This window comes from Culex pipiens, chromosome 1 (genome assembly GCF_016801865.2).
Source record: "Culex pipiens pallens isolate TS chromosome 1, TS_CPP_V2, whole genome shotgun sequence".
Classification (NCBI taxonomy): domain Eukaryota; kingdom Metazoa; phylum Arthropoda; class Insecta; order Diptera; family Culicidae; genus Culex; species Culex pipiens.
The window spans coordinates 99,883,846-99,899,770 of NC_068937.1; the positions used below are offsets into that span (position 1 = coordinate 99,883,846).

At 41.4% G+C, this 15,925-nt stretch overlaps 2 protein-coding genes across 14 annotated transcripts in view; both read right to left on the reverse strand.

Moving 5' to 3' along the window:
• Positions 1-15,925, reverse strand: part of LOC120425161 (tolloid-like protein 2) — a 349,823-nt gene that overhangs the window by 98,224 nt on the left and 235,674 nt on the right. The window contains exon 1 of one of the 13 annotated variants that reach the window (XM_039589600.2): positions 6,602-6,850. The exons of the other annotated variants lie outside the window; for them this stretch is intronic. The gene's annotated coding sequence lies outside the window, so the exon portion shown is untranslated. Of the gene's footprint in view, positions 1-6,601; positions 6,851-15,925 lie in introns of those variants that run through there. 13 annotated transcript variants of the gene reach the window in all.
• The window catches only part of LOC120425164 (uncharacterized), a 92,857-nt gene continuing 83,810 nt past the window's right edge, over positions 6,879-15,925 (reverse strand). The window contains exon 2 of the mRNA XM_039589602.2: positions 6,879-14,066. Within this exon, the coding sequence (XP_039445536.1) occupies positions 13,485-13,595 (111 nt within the window). The 5' untranslated portion in view covers positions 13,596-14,066 and the 3' untranslated portion in view covers positions 6,879-13,484. The remainder of the gene's footprint in view (positions 14,067-15,925) is intronic.

Here is a 15,925-nt window from a genome sequence, read left to right on the forward strand (position 1 = left end):
TGATTGTTGAGGCAATTGCAAACCTTTTTTTTACACCTAAGCGTCCATCCACCCCGGTATTCGAACTGACGACCTTTGGTTTGTGAGTAATTTTGAAAAAAAATAAGCTCGAATTTTTGCTCAAAAGTTGTTTTGAACGCTGGAATTTAACAAAACAGAATTCGCAAACATAACCTCAAAGGGTGAAAATATCAATCGACATGCTTTGCTCTGTTCTGCTACTCAACACTAGACAGGGGTGTGCTTATGGGTAGATTTGAGTAGATGACTTCTACCTAGCTGTTTGCTTTAATTTATTTATTTTTACAAGGAAAAATATTCAAGTTAAACGATATTTTTGACCAAAAAAGGGCTAGCAATTTCTTGGCTCAATTTTGAAGCGCCCTTTTTTCAAGTCATATGCACTCTTTCTGGAAAGTCAACCAAACATTTCAGTGTCCCAGTGTAGTGCTGTCGCAGTTAGTCGAAAAGTAGCCAAGTCGAGGAGCGATTTTTTTTTAATTAAGTTTGTCTGGAAGCGCCCCTATGACTTAAAAAATTGTGCTGAAATTCTCAATATGAAAATTTGACTGGAGGCGCCCCTACGACTTAAAAAATTGTATTGAAATTTTCAATATGAAAATTTGACTGGAGGCGCCCCTACGACTTAAAAAATTGTATTGAAATTTTCAATATGAAAGTTTGACTGGAGGCGCCCCTACGACTTAAAAAATTGTATTGAAATTCTCAATAAGAAAATTTGACTGGAAGCGCCCCTACGACTTAAAAAATTGTATTGAAATTCTCAATATGAAAATTTGACTGGAGGCGCCCCTACGACTTAAAAAATTGTATTGAAATTCTCAATATGAAAATTTGACTGGAAGCGCCCCTACGACTTAAAAAATTGTATTGAAATTCTCAATATGAAAATTTGACTGGAGGCGCCCCTACGACTTAAAAAATTGTATTGAAATTTTCAATATGAAAATTTGACTGGAAGCGCCTCTACGGCTTAAAAAATTGTATTGAAATTCTCAATATGAAAATTTGACTGGAGGCGCCCCTACGACTTAAAAAATTGTATTGAAATTTTCAATATGAAAGTTTGACTGGAGGCGCCCCTACGACTTAAAAAATTGTATTGAAATTCTCAACATGAAAATTTGACTGGAGGCACCCCAGTGACTCAAAAAATTGTATTGAAATTCTCAATATGAAAATTTGACTGGAGGCGCCCCTACGACTTAAAAAATTGTATTGACATTCTCAATATGAAAATTTGACTGGAGGCGCCCCTACGACTTAAAAATTTGTATTGACATTCTCAATTTGAAAATTTGACTGGAGGCGCCCCTACGACTTAAAAAATTGTATTGAAATTCTCAATATGAAAATTTGACTGGAGGCGCCCCTACGACTTAAAAAATTGTATTTAAATTTTCAATATGAAAGTTTGACTGGAGGCGCCCCTACGACTTAAAAAATTGTATTGAAATTTTCAATATGAAAGTTTGACTGGAGGCGCCCCTACGACTTAAAAAATTGTATTGAAATTCTAAATATGAAAATTTGACTGGAAGCGCCCCTACGACTTAAAAAATTGTATTGAAATTCTCAATATGAAAATTTGACTGGAAGCGCCTCTACGGCTTAAAAAATTGTATTGAAATTCTCAATATGAAAATTTGACTGGAAGCGCCCCTACGACTTAAAAAATTGTATTGAAATTCTCAATATGAAAATTTGACTGGAGGCGCCCCTACGACTTAAAAAATTGTATTGAAATTCTCAATATGAAAATTTGACTGGAAGCGCCCCTACGACTTAAAAAATTGTATTGAAATTCTCAATATGAAAATTTGACTGGAGGCGCCCCTACGACTTAAAAAATTGTATTGAAATTCTCAATATGAAAATTTGACTGGAAGCGCCCCTACGACTTAAAAAATTGTATTGAAATTCTCAATATGAAAATTTGACTGGAAGCGCCCCTACGACTTAAAAAATTGTATTGAAATTCTCAATATGAAAATTTGACTGGAGGCGCCCCTACGACTTAAAAAATTGTATTGAAATTCTCAATATGAAAATTTGACTGGAGGCGCCCCTACGACTTAAAAAATTGTATTGAAATTCTCAATATGAAAATTTGACTGGAAGCGCCCCTACGACTTAAAAAATTGTATTGAAATTCTCAATATGAAAATTTGACTGGAGGCGCCCCTACGACTTAAAAAATTGTATTGAAATTTTCAATATGAAAATTTGACTGGAAGCGCCCTTATGGCTGAAAAAAATGATAAATGTCGGATGTCGTTTGGCTCTTGAACGCCAATACATTGTACGAATAGAAGTGCTCCATTGGTTTGTGTTAAATTTCTCTCAAAGTAGGGGTAAAATTTACCCTATTTTAATTTCAATAGAATTTTCGTGAATTCAACGCAAATCTGGATTTTTTCCTTGAAATTGCTCATTCAGCGTCAAAATCATGTAAATTTTTACGTGTGTGTGAGTACCAGCATCACGGCATCACGTTCCTACACATTTTAGGTTCCCACGTGCAATAAATAATTAATCAGCCGTGATGTGTATGTGATGTTTTATCGGGCGTGGTGAATGACAGCAGGCCCCTCGGGCATCCCCTCCCTCACGCGTCATGTCGAACATTATGCCGGTGAAATGTTAATCTTGCGATGATGATGGCCACGCCACGTGGGTGGAAATTTAATGTTTGTGTTTACATATGTTAGAATTTAGTCCCCGTGGGAATTGTTGTGCGATGATTGAATTTTCGAGGTCAAGGTTTAGAGTGCAATCGGTGACATTTGGCTTTTTGGGTTAAATGGATTGATGAATTTATTAGCGGAGGGGTGTAGGTTGATCTACTTACGGTGAATTATTGAGTTATTGCTGAGTTGGATTGATTACATACCTGGAATGAACGAAAATAATCATTAAATTTAAAATTTCTAGTAGATTTCTCCGTATATGTACAGAAAAATTTATAAGTGTACTTCTTTTGACAGCTTCAAACTCTAAGTTACCTTATATTTGAATTACCGTGAGCTTTTGTTTTGGCTTAATTCACAGCTAAGGGCAATCAACTATGAGGTTACATTTAGTTATCGGAATCTGTCAAATCAAGTAAAAAATAAATTGTTCTTGACTTGATTGTGTTTGTGATTAGTGTAGTTTTTAGTGTAATCTCTGAAAAGATTTTGATAATTATAGAATAGTTGTTTTACTCATGAAAAATAGCAGAAAACATTTCCAGTAAGCTTCTCATTCATATTCAAATCACCTCGACAGATATTATTTTTTCACGGATTTTACCCGTGTAATAGTCTGAACACCACTGCATTCCCAACATACCCATTCACACTTAATTTCCATTTTTATTACCATGCCCGGACCTCGCACAACAAGACCAGGTTTTGTCTTTCAAAACACAAACCCTGCCTGGCTGTAGAGCCCACACACAGTTAGAACCACTTGGCGCAAGCATAATTGCTGATGCTTGCGTATAGCCTTTTTCGAACCATATTTCGGTTCATCGACAATTGGCCGGGACGCTGACTCCTGCTGAGCCAGCGCAAGGGTTCAACCCAGTACAAGCCAACTCCAGAAGTCTATACTGTAGCACGTAAGTGTCACCACTCAAATTACATGTGATGCAACAAATTTGACTAGTATAAATACCCGAGTTCAAATAAACAAAAATCAGTCTTTTCGGCTGGAACATCAAGGCGACTTGTCTACTTTATTTCGAGCTCCGAGCTGGTTACTGCTCCTCGCAGTCTACCACACCTTAGATAGCTCTTAATGCAAAGAAAGTCCCTGCAGGTTTCCCCGCGGTTCTTATGCCTCGCACTGTCGAACGTTTGAGATATTACACCCGCACACAAAGAAATGGACCGAACAATGCATAGAACAACATCCAAGATAGGAGAGAATGCCGCGAATTGTATTTGCTTTTAAAGCTTCTTTCTGACATTCATCGTCAGTGCTGCCAGCGTCCAGATTTCCCCTCTATGGCTCAGCAAACACGGGCATATTCTTAACGCTCATCGAAAAGGATTAGCAGGCTTTTGTTTTGGACCGGTGGTTGGTGGTGGTTCCGGTTCCTTTTGTGGAACCTGGCTCTGAAAGACTCCACCCGAGTGGGGGCGGGGATTTTCTGCTGAAAATGAGAAAACTTGGCCTACTTTGCTCACGGAATGAATAACTCATCACTTTTGGATTGCTCGTCGGGTTTTTTTTTTCTTTCGAAGGGGGAGGGCTACCGTCAAAATGAACGTCTCTTTGCGTTTGGGATTAAACGATAAAAAAGAGCAGCACACTCTGTGTACCCAGTTTTGGGTAGTCCAGCGCGGCAAGTCAACATGTCTGGTCTCCCCTTAAGCCGAGCTGAACTGCTTCTTGAAGGCAGCACTGCGTGCTGCTACAACGCGATGCCATGCGATTGATTGGAGTATGGTCGAAGGATTTGGCAGCCCACCTGTCAAGTTTGACAAGGTCAGGGTGCGGCACTTTGTCACGGTCACATCTCGAGATTTACCTTCTGTTTGGTTTTGGATGAATTCACCTGTTTGATGTATTGCGACAGGTGTCAATGTAAAAGTGACGCGCCCCTCGTTTTGATGACAAAAGAAGCTTGACGAAGTGACAGTGCATGTCAATTTAGTGAACAGCGATTGAAATCAGCGAAAACTCAATGTTAAGATCTAGCTTAACAATGCAAAAGGGCTGAAGACGAAGTGCAATCAAAGTGTGACTCATGCTAATGATTATCTTAGGAATGAGCAGGATGCACTGTTTGTTTACACTTTGATTACTGTTCTTTTACATTTTTCGTTTAACATCAAAAAGATTGTCATGTGTTTGTTTCGACCTGATCTGATTCAATGTAAGCAACCACAATAGATTAAAGTTTGAACAAATTTTAGCTAAATTTGCTGGAGAGTCTGGGGTTATAAAAGTGGTGCACGTGCCAAACCTTCCTACACTGCTATTTCCATTTGCTTAAGATTTGCATAAACTCAACAAACGATAACCAAAAGGTGGGGGGTAGCCCACTGCAAATGTCAAAGCGCACTCCAGCTGTGGGTGGTTGCATTCACGTAAAACGTTATAATATATAAAGTCAGAGCTGGTGTTTGCATAGTGGCATTCAAAAGAGGACGTCAGTTGCAAAGTAACCGCCGACCTTACAAGTCGCATTCTCAACGCCAGTCCGCAGTTTGTGTGCGCGTCGCCGCTTTTTTTAAAATGTGCACCGTAGACAAAAACAGTGTGGTTCTGGACTTTTGTCAACTCCAAAACCAACCAAGCCCAAAGCTTGTAAAAAAAATTCTCGCAGACCTTCAAGTAAACCAAGAAAACTTGCGAGCATTGCAATTATGCAATAGAAGAAAAATAGCCGTGTTGCAGTTCGCCGACTCAGCAATGGCCTCGTCCATCATCGACAAACCTCTGGTATATCAGGGTTGCAAAATCCCGATTTACCTGGACAACAACGCTACGGAAGTTCGTGTGCTTGACCTACCTCTAGGCATAAGCAATGATGACGTAGTCAAAGTGATGAGTAAATACGGCGAAGTTTTGACCATCACCAACGACCGCTGGATTAACTTCTTCCCAGGGATCCCAAATGGAGTTCGGACCCTGCGGATGTTGCTGAAACAGCCAACGCCGAAATTAATCACTGTAAACAATGCTGCTGCAGCAGTGACGATTGTAGGCAAAAAATCGCTTTGCAAACTCAAAGCAAAGAACAAAAAATGTGCGGATTCGAGTAAAAAGGTTAACCAAAAAAGCAGTACACAACCGATTGAACCCGAGCCAAGCAGCAGCAGCAGTAAAAGCAACAATAGTAAACCAGAACAAAATGCAATGGAAACAAGTGAAATCGACGAAGAAGACAACGATGGATTCGAGACCGTGCTTTCTAAGCACACCCGCCGCCGAAATCGCTTACAGGCATATTTGGACGCGGAAGTAGAACTAACAAAAAAACGAAGAGAGATGGCTGCAGAAGAAACAGATGAAGAAGATGAAGATGTCATAAAAGCAAAATATTATAAGAAAAAGTGTTGTGAGATAACTTCTAAATCCCTGGAAGAAGAGGACGAAGATAAACTTGAAGAACTTGATAATTCATTCTTTAAATATTCTGCTAAATATTTGAAACATAGAGAGAAATCGTTAGAAAAAAGGCATGGTAATAATTATTGAAGTGATTTTAAACTCTGTAATATTTCCTCTTTCACTATCCACCTTGAAGAGATGAATGCACAATGGTGTAAAGTCTCTATAATAATAATAAAAAAAAAAAAGAGGACGTCCAGCCCTCCTTTGCCGTAAATCCGCACCGCAAAGTTGTCGAAATGAAAAGATTTGTGCGAGCTCTCTTTCAAAATGGCACCAAAACAGATAAGGCGCGCGCGTTCTTTTCACTTTTCAAAGTGACGGCGGAGGAGCGAGGGGTAAGTCGCTCGAATAAATATGAATAAAATATCCTAGTTTTATTTGTGGTTGCGCTGCAGCGCTGTTTATACTGTCAAGCTAGAAATAACAAACTCTACCCGGCAGTTATTCAATGCAAAAGAAGAAGACTCACATTTTCCTACGGGGTATCGTCCAGCAGATGGCAGCACTGCGCTGCGATGAAAGAGCACTTCCGGTGAGACAAATCCAGCATTCTTTCGATGACGACGGCAATGAATTCCGGCAAAACAAATTATCACTGAAAAGCACTCTTCCGGCGGGTTTGGCGGATGGTGGTGGGAATAATCCTGCTTGTTTAACGGCAAAAGTTCTGTTCTGGCATGGCCATTATGGCGATATTCACGAGAGGCGAGTGGCGGGGTTCGGTTTGTTTATCGCACTTTTGAGGATTTACACTTCCATTCCGGTTGAGTTTGTTTGATTTAACGGTCCGGTTATTTACGAAACGATAAGTTTGTATCGTTTTACGATGGTTGAGCACACAAACACACGCGAACAAGAACAATGCGGACGTGTAAGCGGACTTATTGTTGTTATCGTTTTGCTGTCATCCGATGGATCCTACACTCGCAGCGTCACGTAGCGGCCGCAAAATCAACTGTCCGGCTGCGCCGGAAAGTTGTTTTCTGCGTTTTCAACTCGACGGAAAATATATCGCCTTCCCGGACTGTACTCTCCCACCAACATGACAAGACAAGAACGTGACCGCGTCTTATCGGGACATTTATTAATTACTCGCCTTCGCGAAGAAAGTTGGCACCACTGCGCGCTTTGCGCTCAGCTGTCAAAAATCAGCAAATTTTGAGGAGGTGGAATTTGAGGTTAGGTAAAGGGGGGGTTGGTCAATAAATTACGTCCCACTTGCGTCGCAAGTGAAGTTAAATTGCAGTTGGAGCGGCGCCATGTTTCTTTTTTGTTCCTCAGCCGGGATCAAAACAAGACCAACAAAGATCCCAACCCGAACCCCGAGAAGCGTGTAATAATTTAATTTCTAATGGTCGTTAGGCGGCCCGCTCCGGCGGCGGTGATTTATGGGGAAGATCTTGGGACGGCCCCCGAATGGCAATGGTTTTGACATGTCCTTATGGCCCCTCGTGTGTGTGTGTGTGTGTCTGAGGTTGAGGTTATGTATGAATCGGTTGGCCCCTCGTCGGCACGTGACGTGGAACATGTGTTTTTGGGTGCACCGTCGTTGTTGTTGATTTGTGGGTAGTTCTGAGAGTTCTGGAGTGTGGTAATGCTCTCGGAAATTGTCGGATCGTGTGGTTTACGGACATTTGTGTGGGGGGCTTGGAATGGGTGATAAATTTGTGCGCCGGACCATGCTTTCGGGATTCAGGTCGTCGGCTTTGGATAAGTGGTCAGGTAATAAATTCAGCATTTATTGAGTTATGGCGTGACATGCTTGTTTAGTGGTTTCGGGAACGTCTTTTTAACTGGTTACATGTTGCCGTAACGTGAGCGTCCGAAAAGTTTGTTTTAAATGAATGTGTCGCACCCCTCGTTCAGAGTTGTCAAAATGGCATTGCACGCTCATCTGATATTAGTCAGTTTTCGTTAGAATTTGAACTACTCGGAAGTGAGTAAAATTTATCCAAATTACTGAATAGCTTTGTTTTGATGTTGTTTTTTTGTCATTTTGACAGTTGAGGGGTAGGACAGTTCATTATTGATTTCAAAGTGTCAACTTAATGAAAACCTTATCATATCTGGTACACACACAAAGCTACTGCTTGATTACAAGAGTTTTCGACCCCAACCTACTTGAGTCCAAGGTCTGGGAAAGCTACCTTTAGAACTGTTATCTTTGCCCGGTTTCGATTTGCCACAGTGTTTATATGTACAAGCTGATCACACCGTGGACGGTCACTAAGTACACGCACACTTATAGGTTAGATTTCGATAGTTTGAAAAAAGGAAAAGTGTTTTTTGTTGTTCTCACAATTTGAACTCACTACTGAGCAAGAGACTGTTGCTAAACATTCAAGTGCGCTACGGTATATATAGATAAACACCCTACAGAGGGAATACACAAGGAAGTTGTTTGGAGGTTAGGTTTGAGCAAACACTTTTACACGGTTGATTAGGTGGAGGTTCATGTCCCGGATTGTGTGTGTGTGTGTGTTTTAGTTGAAAAATTGTAAAATCTAATCAACGACTTAGCTAACACTCTCTCTCTCTATATGTGAAGTATATGTTTTCTTTTCTCTTAAATGTTGAGGGTATTTGTTTGCGCTAACAATAACGATGTTTATCTAAGTACTTTTGTTGCATTTCTTCAGTCGGTTTTTTTGTTTTGTTGTTCTTTCCCCGGATTTGAACAACACCTCAGTTTAAAATATCCTCAAACAACAACACATCTGGTATCTGATTTAAATCTCTTCTGTAAATTTGTAAATATATATTCAACAGTAAATTTATTGTAATTTTCCTTCTGTTATTCTGATCTTGTTGTGTGTGTATGAGTGCACGTCGGATCCGGAAAGTGGTTGCACTTTGCCGTGTCCCTGAACTGTTGTAAAATGTTTCCAGAACATGCTTCCACTCACTCTCCAGCTCCTTTGCGCGTCTTTATCTGTCATCTGCCTGTTTCTGCTTTAGTGTGTTTTGCTGTTTGTGTCTGTGTGTGTGTCTGTATAATACGGGGAACAACATATATTATCTCAAAACGTTAACTATCATTACACACATCTCGTAACCTTTTCTCTCTCTCTCTCGCTGTATGTGTGTGTGTGTCGCCCTACCTCAACCTTAACTGCATTGCCCTTCCGCACTACCCCCTCTTTGTAAGTACTTTGTAATAGTTTTGCAGCTCTTTTGTTCTGCCGTCATCGTTTTCCGAGCATACACATTTGCAAAAGCCCCCGTTTGATGGCCGTCATGCATTTGATCCTTTTTACCCATTTGAGAGTGGCTCCATAGACTTGTGTTCAAGATTGAGTATCAAACAAGCCCTTCGTTCCTGCCATTTTGACAGCAGTGGTGCCATTTTTTGCTTACTCAGTTTTCGTTAAAACCGATCCTTCTCAGAATTCAGTAAATGGGACATCTGTCAAATTTCAGTTAATTTCACTCAGAATTGAATGAAATTTACTCAAATCTGACAGATGTCACATTTACTAATTTCTGAGGAGGTTCGATTTTGACAGAAACTGAGTGTTTTTTTTCCGATCTGACGTTTTGCAGATCTTGTTGCCAGATTTCCACCACCGTTAAGCTAAATTTGCAAGCCAAATGGTGTCTTCAAACTTGTCTATGTTGCACAATCCTTTGTTTACATTAGACGTATTTAGTACCACCGACAGCGCGAATTAGGTGCCGAGTACCCGAGACAACCCAACCGGAAGTGGGTACGAAAAAAAATGTACACTCTGAAAGTTATTCAGCAGTGGCAGATAGCGCTGCCAGCATCCATTGTGGGCGTTACGTTCGCTTCGCGAACTGTCAATTGTGCGCGCAGCCTCTGCCTCGCTATAAACCAGAGAAAAAAGCAGTTTCGCATCCGCGTGGAACTAGGCCAAACTACTTGGGCCTTATAAAATTGAGGTGGAGGAGGAGGCAGAAAAAAATGGCGCACTTCCGGCCGCTTTCGCCGTACTTGGAGTGCGGGAAAAAAGGCGAGTTCCGGAACTCTTTTGTCGACAAAGCGCAACTGCACTTTAAAAGAGGTTTGCGAAGTCGAGTTTTTTGACAGTTGAAGATTGTCAGTTTTGACAGATTTCACTACAGCGAAAACCAATAACACGCTTCGTCAATGAAGTTTCACTGTTTGACAAGAAGCTCCCGACATACTGAGACCAACATAGAAATTCATTTTTCATCAGAGTCAAGCTTGTACGACATTGTGTGTGTGTGTACATGACAAGCTGATCATCGGCGGCTACGCCGCCGCCGCCTACCTAGATGGCGTCGTTCGAAAGGTGCAATATATGAAACTGTCAAACTGTGAAAACATGGCGGTCGACAAAAAAGGGAAGCAAGATTCCAGGAAAGACGAACGTGCCCAAGTTGTCAAGTCGAGGGGGGAATGTTCCGGTATAGAAGAACCGGGACGACGACGACGACGGTGCGGGAAGATTTGATTTTAGAGAGTGCTTTTTCCATTCAATGACAGAGACATGCCGCTATGTGTGCCAAGCTAGCAGAGGTAACGTGCAGTCAGTTCATTTCACTGTGACTGGCAGCTGGGAACTGGGTACAAGAGACTTCTCATCATCAAACAGACCAAATCATGACGAATCCGCCCGTTTCCAAGCTGGCTTCAAGCTGCCTCCGTGACGAGTTGAAGAACTGGCAAGGGGTCACGCCGAGGGACCGTGAACTGACTTTGATCTAAATTTATATATTCTGACGCTGATGTTGACCTGATTTTGCCGAGAGGGGTTGTGCAGAACAATTGTTTTATTAAAGCTTAGAGGCGCTTTAAATTATGCAAAGTTTTGTGGAAGTTGATAGCACTTCTGTGATGGAAGCATTTCTTGGTCGAAAACGACTCCAAGTTGGGCACTCCAACTTTAGCGTGCACCGTTTTGACAATTCGATGTTTGTTTACTAACAAACGTTGCAGTGTTGTCAGCTATAAAGCGTCAAAGCTAACCCGTTTTTCCACTGTAATGACATTCTAACCGCAAATTCACGATACCATCTACCCTAAAAAAATGGTTGCTCATTATCGGTAGAGGGCTCATCGGTCGGCCAACTTTCCCGTGGCCGATCAAATTTGAAGCATTCTGCACTTTTTTTGTCCACCCTCTCTACCCGGTTTGAATAGAGCTGACAGGAAGGAAGACGACGGCGACGCCGTGAAGCTGCTTAATTAAAAATGATCCCATTTCTGAGCGGCGAAAACTATGCAAGACCAGGGTCGCTAGAGAAAGGGTGGGAAACCACATGAAAGCGCCCTCTGGCGACGAGTTTACCTCACGAATTTGAGATAATCCAACGGCGGCGTTGCCACCCGCCGTGAATGAGGACAGGAAGAAGCTCCTCATTGTTGTGATGTTTAATGGAATATAATAATAATGACGGTTGGGGAGGGCGTTTCCAGCGCGGAAGGGTGCAAGATGAGGGGGCGTATTCTTTTCTTCCTTATCCTCTCGAAAATGAAGAGGCACCGGGTTGTGCAAGTCGACACTACCTGGAAAGTCTGCAAATTTCAGCGTAATAATGATTATAATGATAGCATTTCCTTTTAGTTGAAGTGATCTCAAGTTTCAAGGGTGGGAATAGCCGAGAGGCGGGTCCCTCGATTGGGGCTCAAGTTTCTGTGAACGAACGAAGTGAAAAAGAGGCCAAGGTTGACGGAGCACATCGATATCGCGCCGAACCGGTCCGTGCTTGCATTAATTAGTGAAAGTTTTTTGTGCGAAACTTACGATGGCGACCAAGGTACTGAAGTTGGGGTGGGAATGTGCATCGCAAAGGCGCTTAATTATGTGCGGCACTAGTGCACTTGTTTGGCTGTTTTCGAAGATGCAGTTCAGAGTCTTCCAAATACTTGGGAGCTTAATTTGGAAGTTTCATCATTAGTGGACATAAACCTGGCAACACTGTTTAAAAAGTTTGACAGCTCTTAGAATTTTTTTTTCTTCGAAAATTTCTTTTAAATACACGTCTATGGAGCAACTGTCAAACGGCAGTGCTGCCAATCTGTCTTATTTGCCCTACATCCCCCTTCCCCTCACTTAACTACTCTACCGTAAACGCCCATATTGAATTGTTTGTTAACCTACCAACTCACTCCTACAGTTTAAAACCCAACCGCGCCAATTCCTACAATTTGTTGATATACTCTATAAAACGTCACTGTTTGGCACATTTCAACTGTGCACGCGCCTTCACAACAAAAACAAACCCCCTGTCAACCCTCACTAACATTTCGCGCCATTCACACAATTAACACTTTCGCTACTTTGAAACTAAGTCAGGCGCCGCCATTTTGTGTAACTTCCTAACAACAACATCAACAACTACACTTGTCACACACACACGTCCGTTTTCGATACTATAATTGGTGGCAAAATTGCCGTACTCTTCACATGATGAAAGTTGCTTTACCGTTCCGACACAACAAAAGAACTGTCATCATTAGTCTTAGCGTCTTAGTCTAGTCTAAACATCTGTGTAATTTTACAATTTCTTGCTTTCTCGATATGTTTTCTTTTATTTATTTTTTTCTCCTAGATAAACGTATGCTTCGTTTTGTTAGTTTCTAAAATTGTTCAACCGATTCCTACCTTTTATTCACTAACCCTAACTTTTGTTTTGTTTGTTTGCCGTGTTCTTCGCCGTGAAAGAGTGTGTGTTCTGTGTGTTTCGTGTGCAAGCCCCCTACTGGCTGTGTAGAATTGATGAGAAAGATTTTATTCCATCTGCGTTTTTTTGTTTGTTTGTTTGTTTTGCCGGTAAAGTTGTTGTTGTTGTTTTCTTTTGTTTAGTTTACCGTGGTGGTGTTGTGCGGTGTCAAGCGTCGTGTGTCAGAGCTTGTGCGTGCGAGAGATAGAGGAGGAGAAGGATTAAGGATGATCGGAGTAGGCTGTCAGATTAGGTTTGCAGAGCAGTGTTGCCAACAAGAAGTGCAGGAGTGAAGCGAGCATTGAAGTAGGGACAGTGTTGCCAGAAAGGGAGAGTACGACCGTGCGTACAGCGTACAGTTTCCGCTTCGTAACCTTTGTGTGTGAGGGGGATCTCTTCTCTACCGTGATGTTTGACGTTTCGGCGTTACGGAGCGTTACGCGACGTTATGTCTACTGGTTGGGATCTTCTTGACTGGATCATCAGGACGTCAGCTGACCGTGGGAGTGGTAGAGGGACCGGAGGGTCAACGATGTTGTGGAGTTGGTGGTGGTGACGGTCTTCCGGTCAGCTGGCCGTCGTCCTGAGTCGACGCTACCCGCGGCTAACGAGGTTGTGGAACAAATTTCATCCAAATTCTAACAGCCGGGGGGCCTTGGCTATCCATCGGCGAAGTGACCTGGCCCCAGTTGGAGCTTATCTCACTTCGGTTCGCCCATCGTTTGGCCGACTACTATGATCAGCACGATGAATACTGCCAGCAGTACCAGAATACAGCAGATGGCCACCGCAACCATGGCGCTGTTACTCATTCAACTATCTGGTGTGGGCAAGAGTGCCTATACTGAAAAGCTTTGTGGAGGCTCGGCTACCGCACCGTTGCCAGCTGCAAGGTGACAGCTACGTCGTTGTCGTTTCCGCCGTCTCCGCGGTACAGCCTTCGGCTAGAACTCAACAGCTTCCAACACTGCCCGAGCTGTCAAACTCATCCGAGCGCGTGTATCATTCGCACCTCATTGGCTGCTCCTATGGATGTTTCACACTTTCAATAGCCAACAGCTATGAAGCCAGCACAACAATACACTTCAATTTTCGATCACCAATCTCACTAATGAAAACGCGCAACCCCTCGTCTCGCAACAGTGGCGTACCCCTCGCACATACTCAGTCGAGATTCATTTCAATTCGTTGCTTTTTTCACTCGCAAAAATGGAATGGCACTAATTTGAGTTTCAACCTGACCGCGCTCCGCGCCTTCCCTCGTGCCGATGTTCGTGTGGGATCTGCAAAAATAATGGTAATTGCAGGCTCGTTTGATCTATTTATACAGAGCGCACTATTTACGTCCCGCTGACCGTTCCGAAAAACATTTCTCTATTGGCGTGCCCCTCGCGTTTGTTTTGGTTGCTGAATGGGAAAAAGGCTGTATTTATGTCGAGCTTTTGGCTGATCGGGAAATTGTTTTCAATTTCGGTGGAAATAAACGCATTCGTTTACTCGTTTGAATGCGGCTTCAAAGTGCTGAATTGATCTCGTTTGAGAGTCGTAATTGAAAAAATGTATCGATTTTAATTAAATCTGCTCGTTGAAACATTTGAAATGATTTTTAAACAATGTAAAGCAGTGTCAGTTTGACAGCAACGGCTGATTGCCAAGGGGTGTGACACTTTATTTTTTGTAAAAATATCATCTTTCCTAATTGATGATGTCACGAAGATTCTTAAACAGTTGTAAACAATGATTTCTCATTTGTTCAAATAATCGAAAAACGCAATGACTTTTACGCGCTTACTAAAAATTGTTCTCTAGAATTATTGACTCGAATTTCAAGAAGAATGATATGACACCAATTGTTGTCACATGAACGGGATAACATTTTAGTTTGACACCCTCTCTACACCGAGCTAACACTTACATTTTAACTTTTGTTTTGATAGTGTGCGTGAACGTTGTGTAAACAGCGCCATTTCTTCACTTTTTACTTTGACTTTGTCAAACCAACGAACTAAAAACTACGTTATTAGAAGCAGTGCCAAGCCCCTTGTTCGAACTTTAGATCTGTCAAAAGTGAAGTGCTGTCAGTTTGACAGCAAATTCAGATTGAGGAGAGGTGTGGCACTTAATAATCAGATGAAATCTTAAAGTCGTAGAAGGTGTCCTTCTCTCTTGGGGCAATGACTGTCAATGATGGTTCTGAATTCAGGGTCCAGAAATAGTAAATTGAAATGAAAAAATAATCACTATATGTAAAATGCTTCTACAAACAACACAAAGCAAACTATTTTTTGATTGATACATTCTGAATCAAGATTTGAATGTTTTTCGAAAACAAATATGGCCGCCAAATGGCCGATCTAGAATGATGTTTTCCAGAGCCTTAATATCTCCGGAGAAATAATGTCACAAACGTGCTAAAATCAAATGTAACCAAATAATGCATCTTGGCGTCATCCACAAATCATGTAGCATTTTTTTTAAGGTGTTTTGAAGTTGAAATTGGTCAAGCAGATTTGGCGCAATCTGCAGTGTTTGGTGAAAGTATGTTGGCCATTTCTTATATTCTAATATATAATGTATCGACAAACATTTGAAAAGGCCCAATCTAACTTTAGTCTTTTCAAATGTTAGTCTTGAATTTGAAATTTTCCAAATATTTTTTTTCGAAAGGATTAGAAAATTTTACCATTCTAGCTACATCATCTTCTGCGTCGTTTCAGATTTAGTTGTTTACTCATAGTCCTGTTCTAGGTTTATTTAGGAAGATTTGTTAAAATAAACCAATATTATTGTGTTTACAATTACAAGTCGCGTATCGAAGCGCTAAAGCAATTTTAATCATTTAATTCAGGCGTCATCGTTAAAGATCTTCGACTCAAATTAGCAAATATTTATCCATTGAAACACTTAAGGAGACACTTGCTAAAACTTATTTTCACCTAGAGCGTGACGTACTTTTTGGATAACGCCTTTAATATTTTTTGTTCAGTTGTTGAATCATTTTAAATCTTCATTTAAAACTAGATTGACTCCAGTTTTGACATGTTGAGTCGCTGCCCTTGGAAATTGCAAAACCAATCTGTTTATGACACACATTTCAGGGATATTAAATACGGTGACTAGGCTCTTGGTATGAAAACAAATC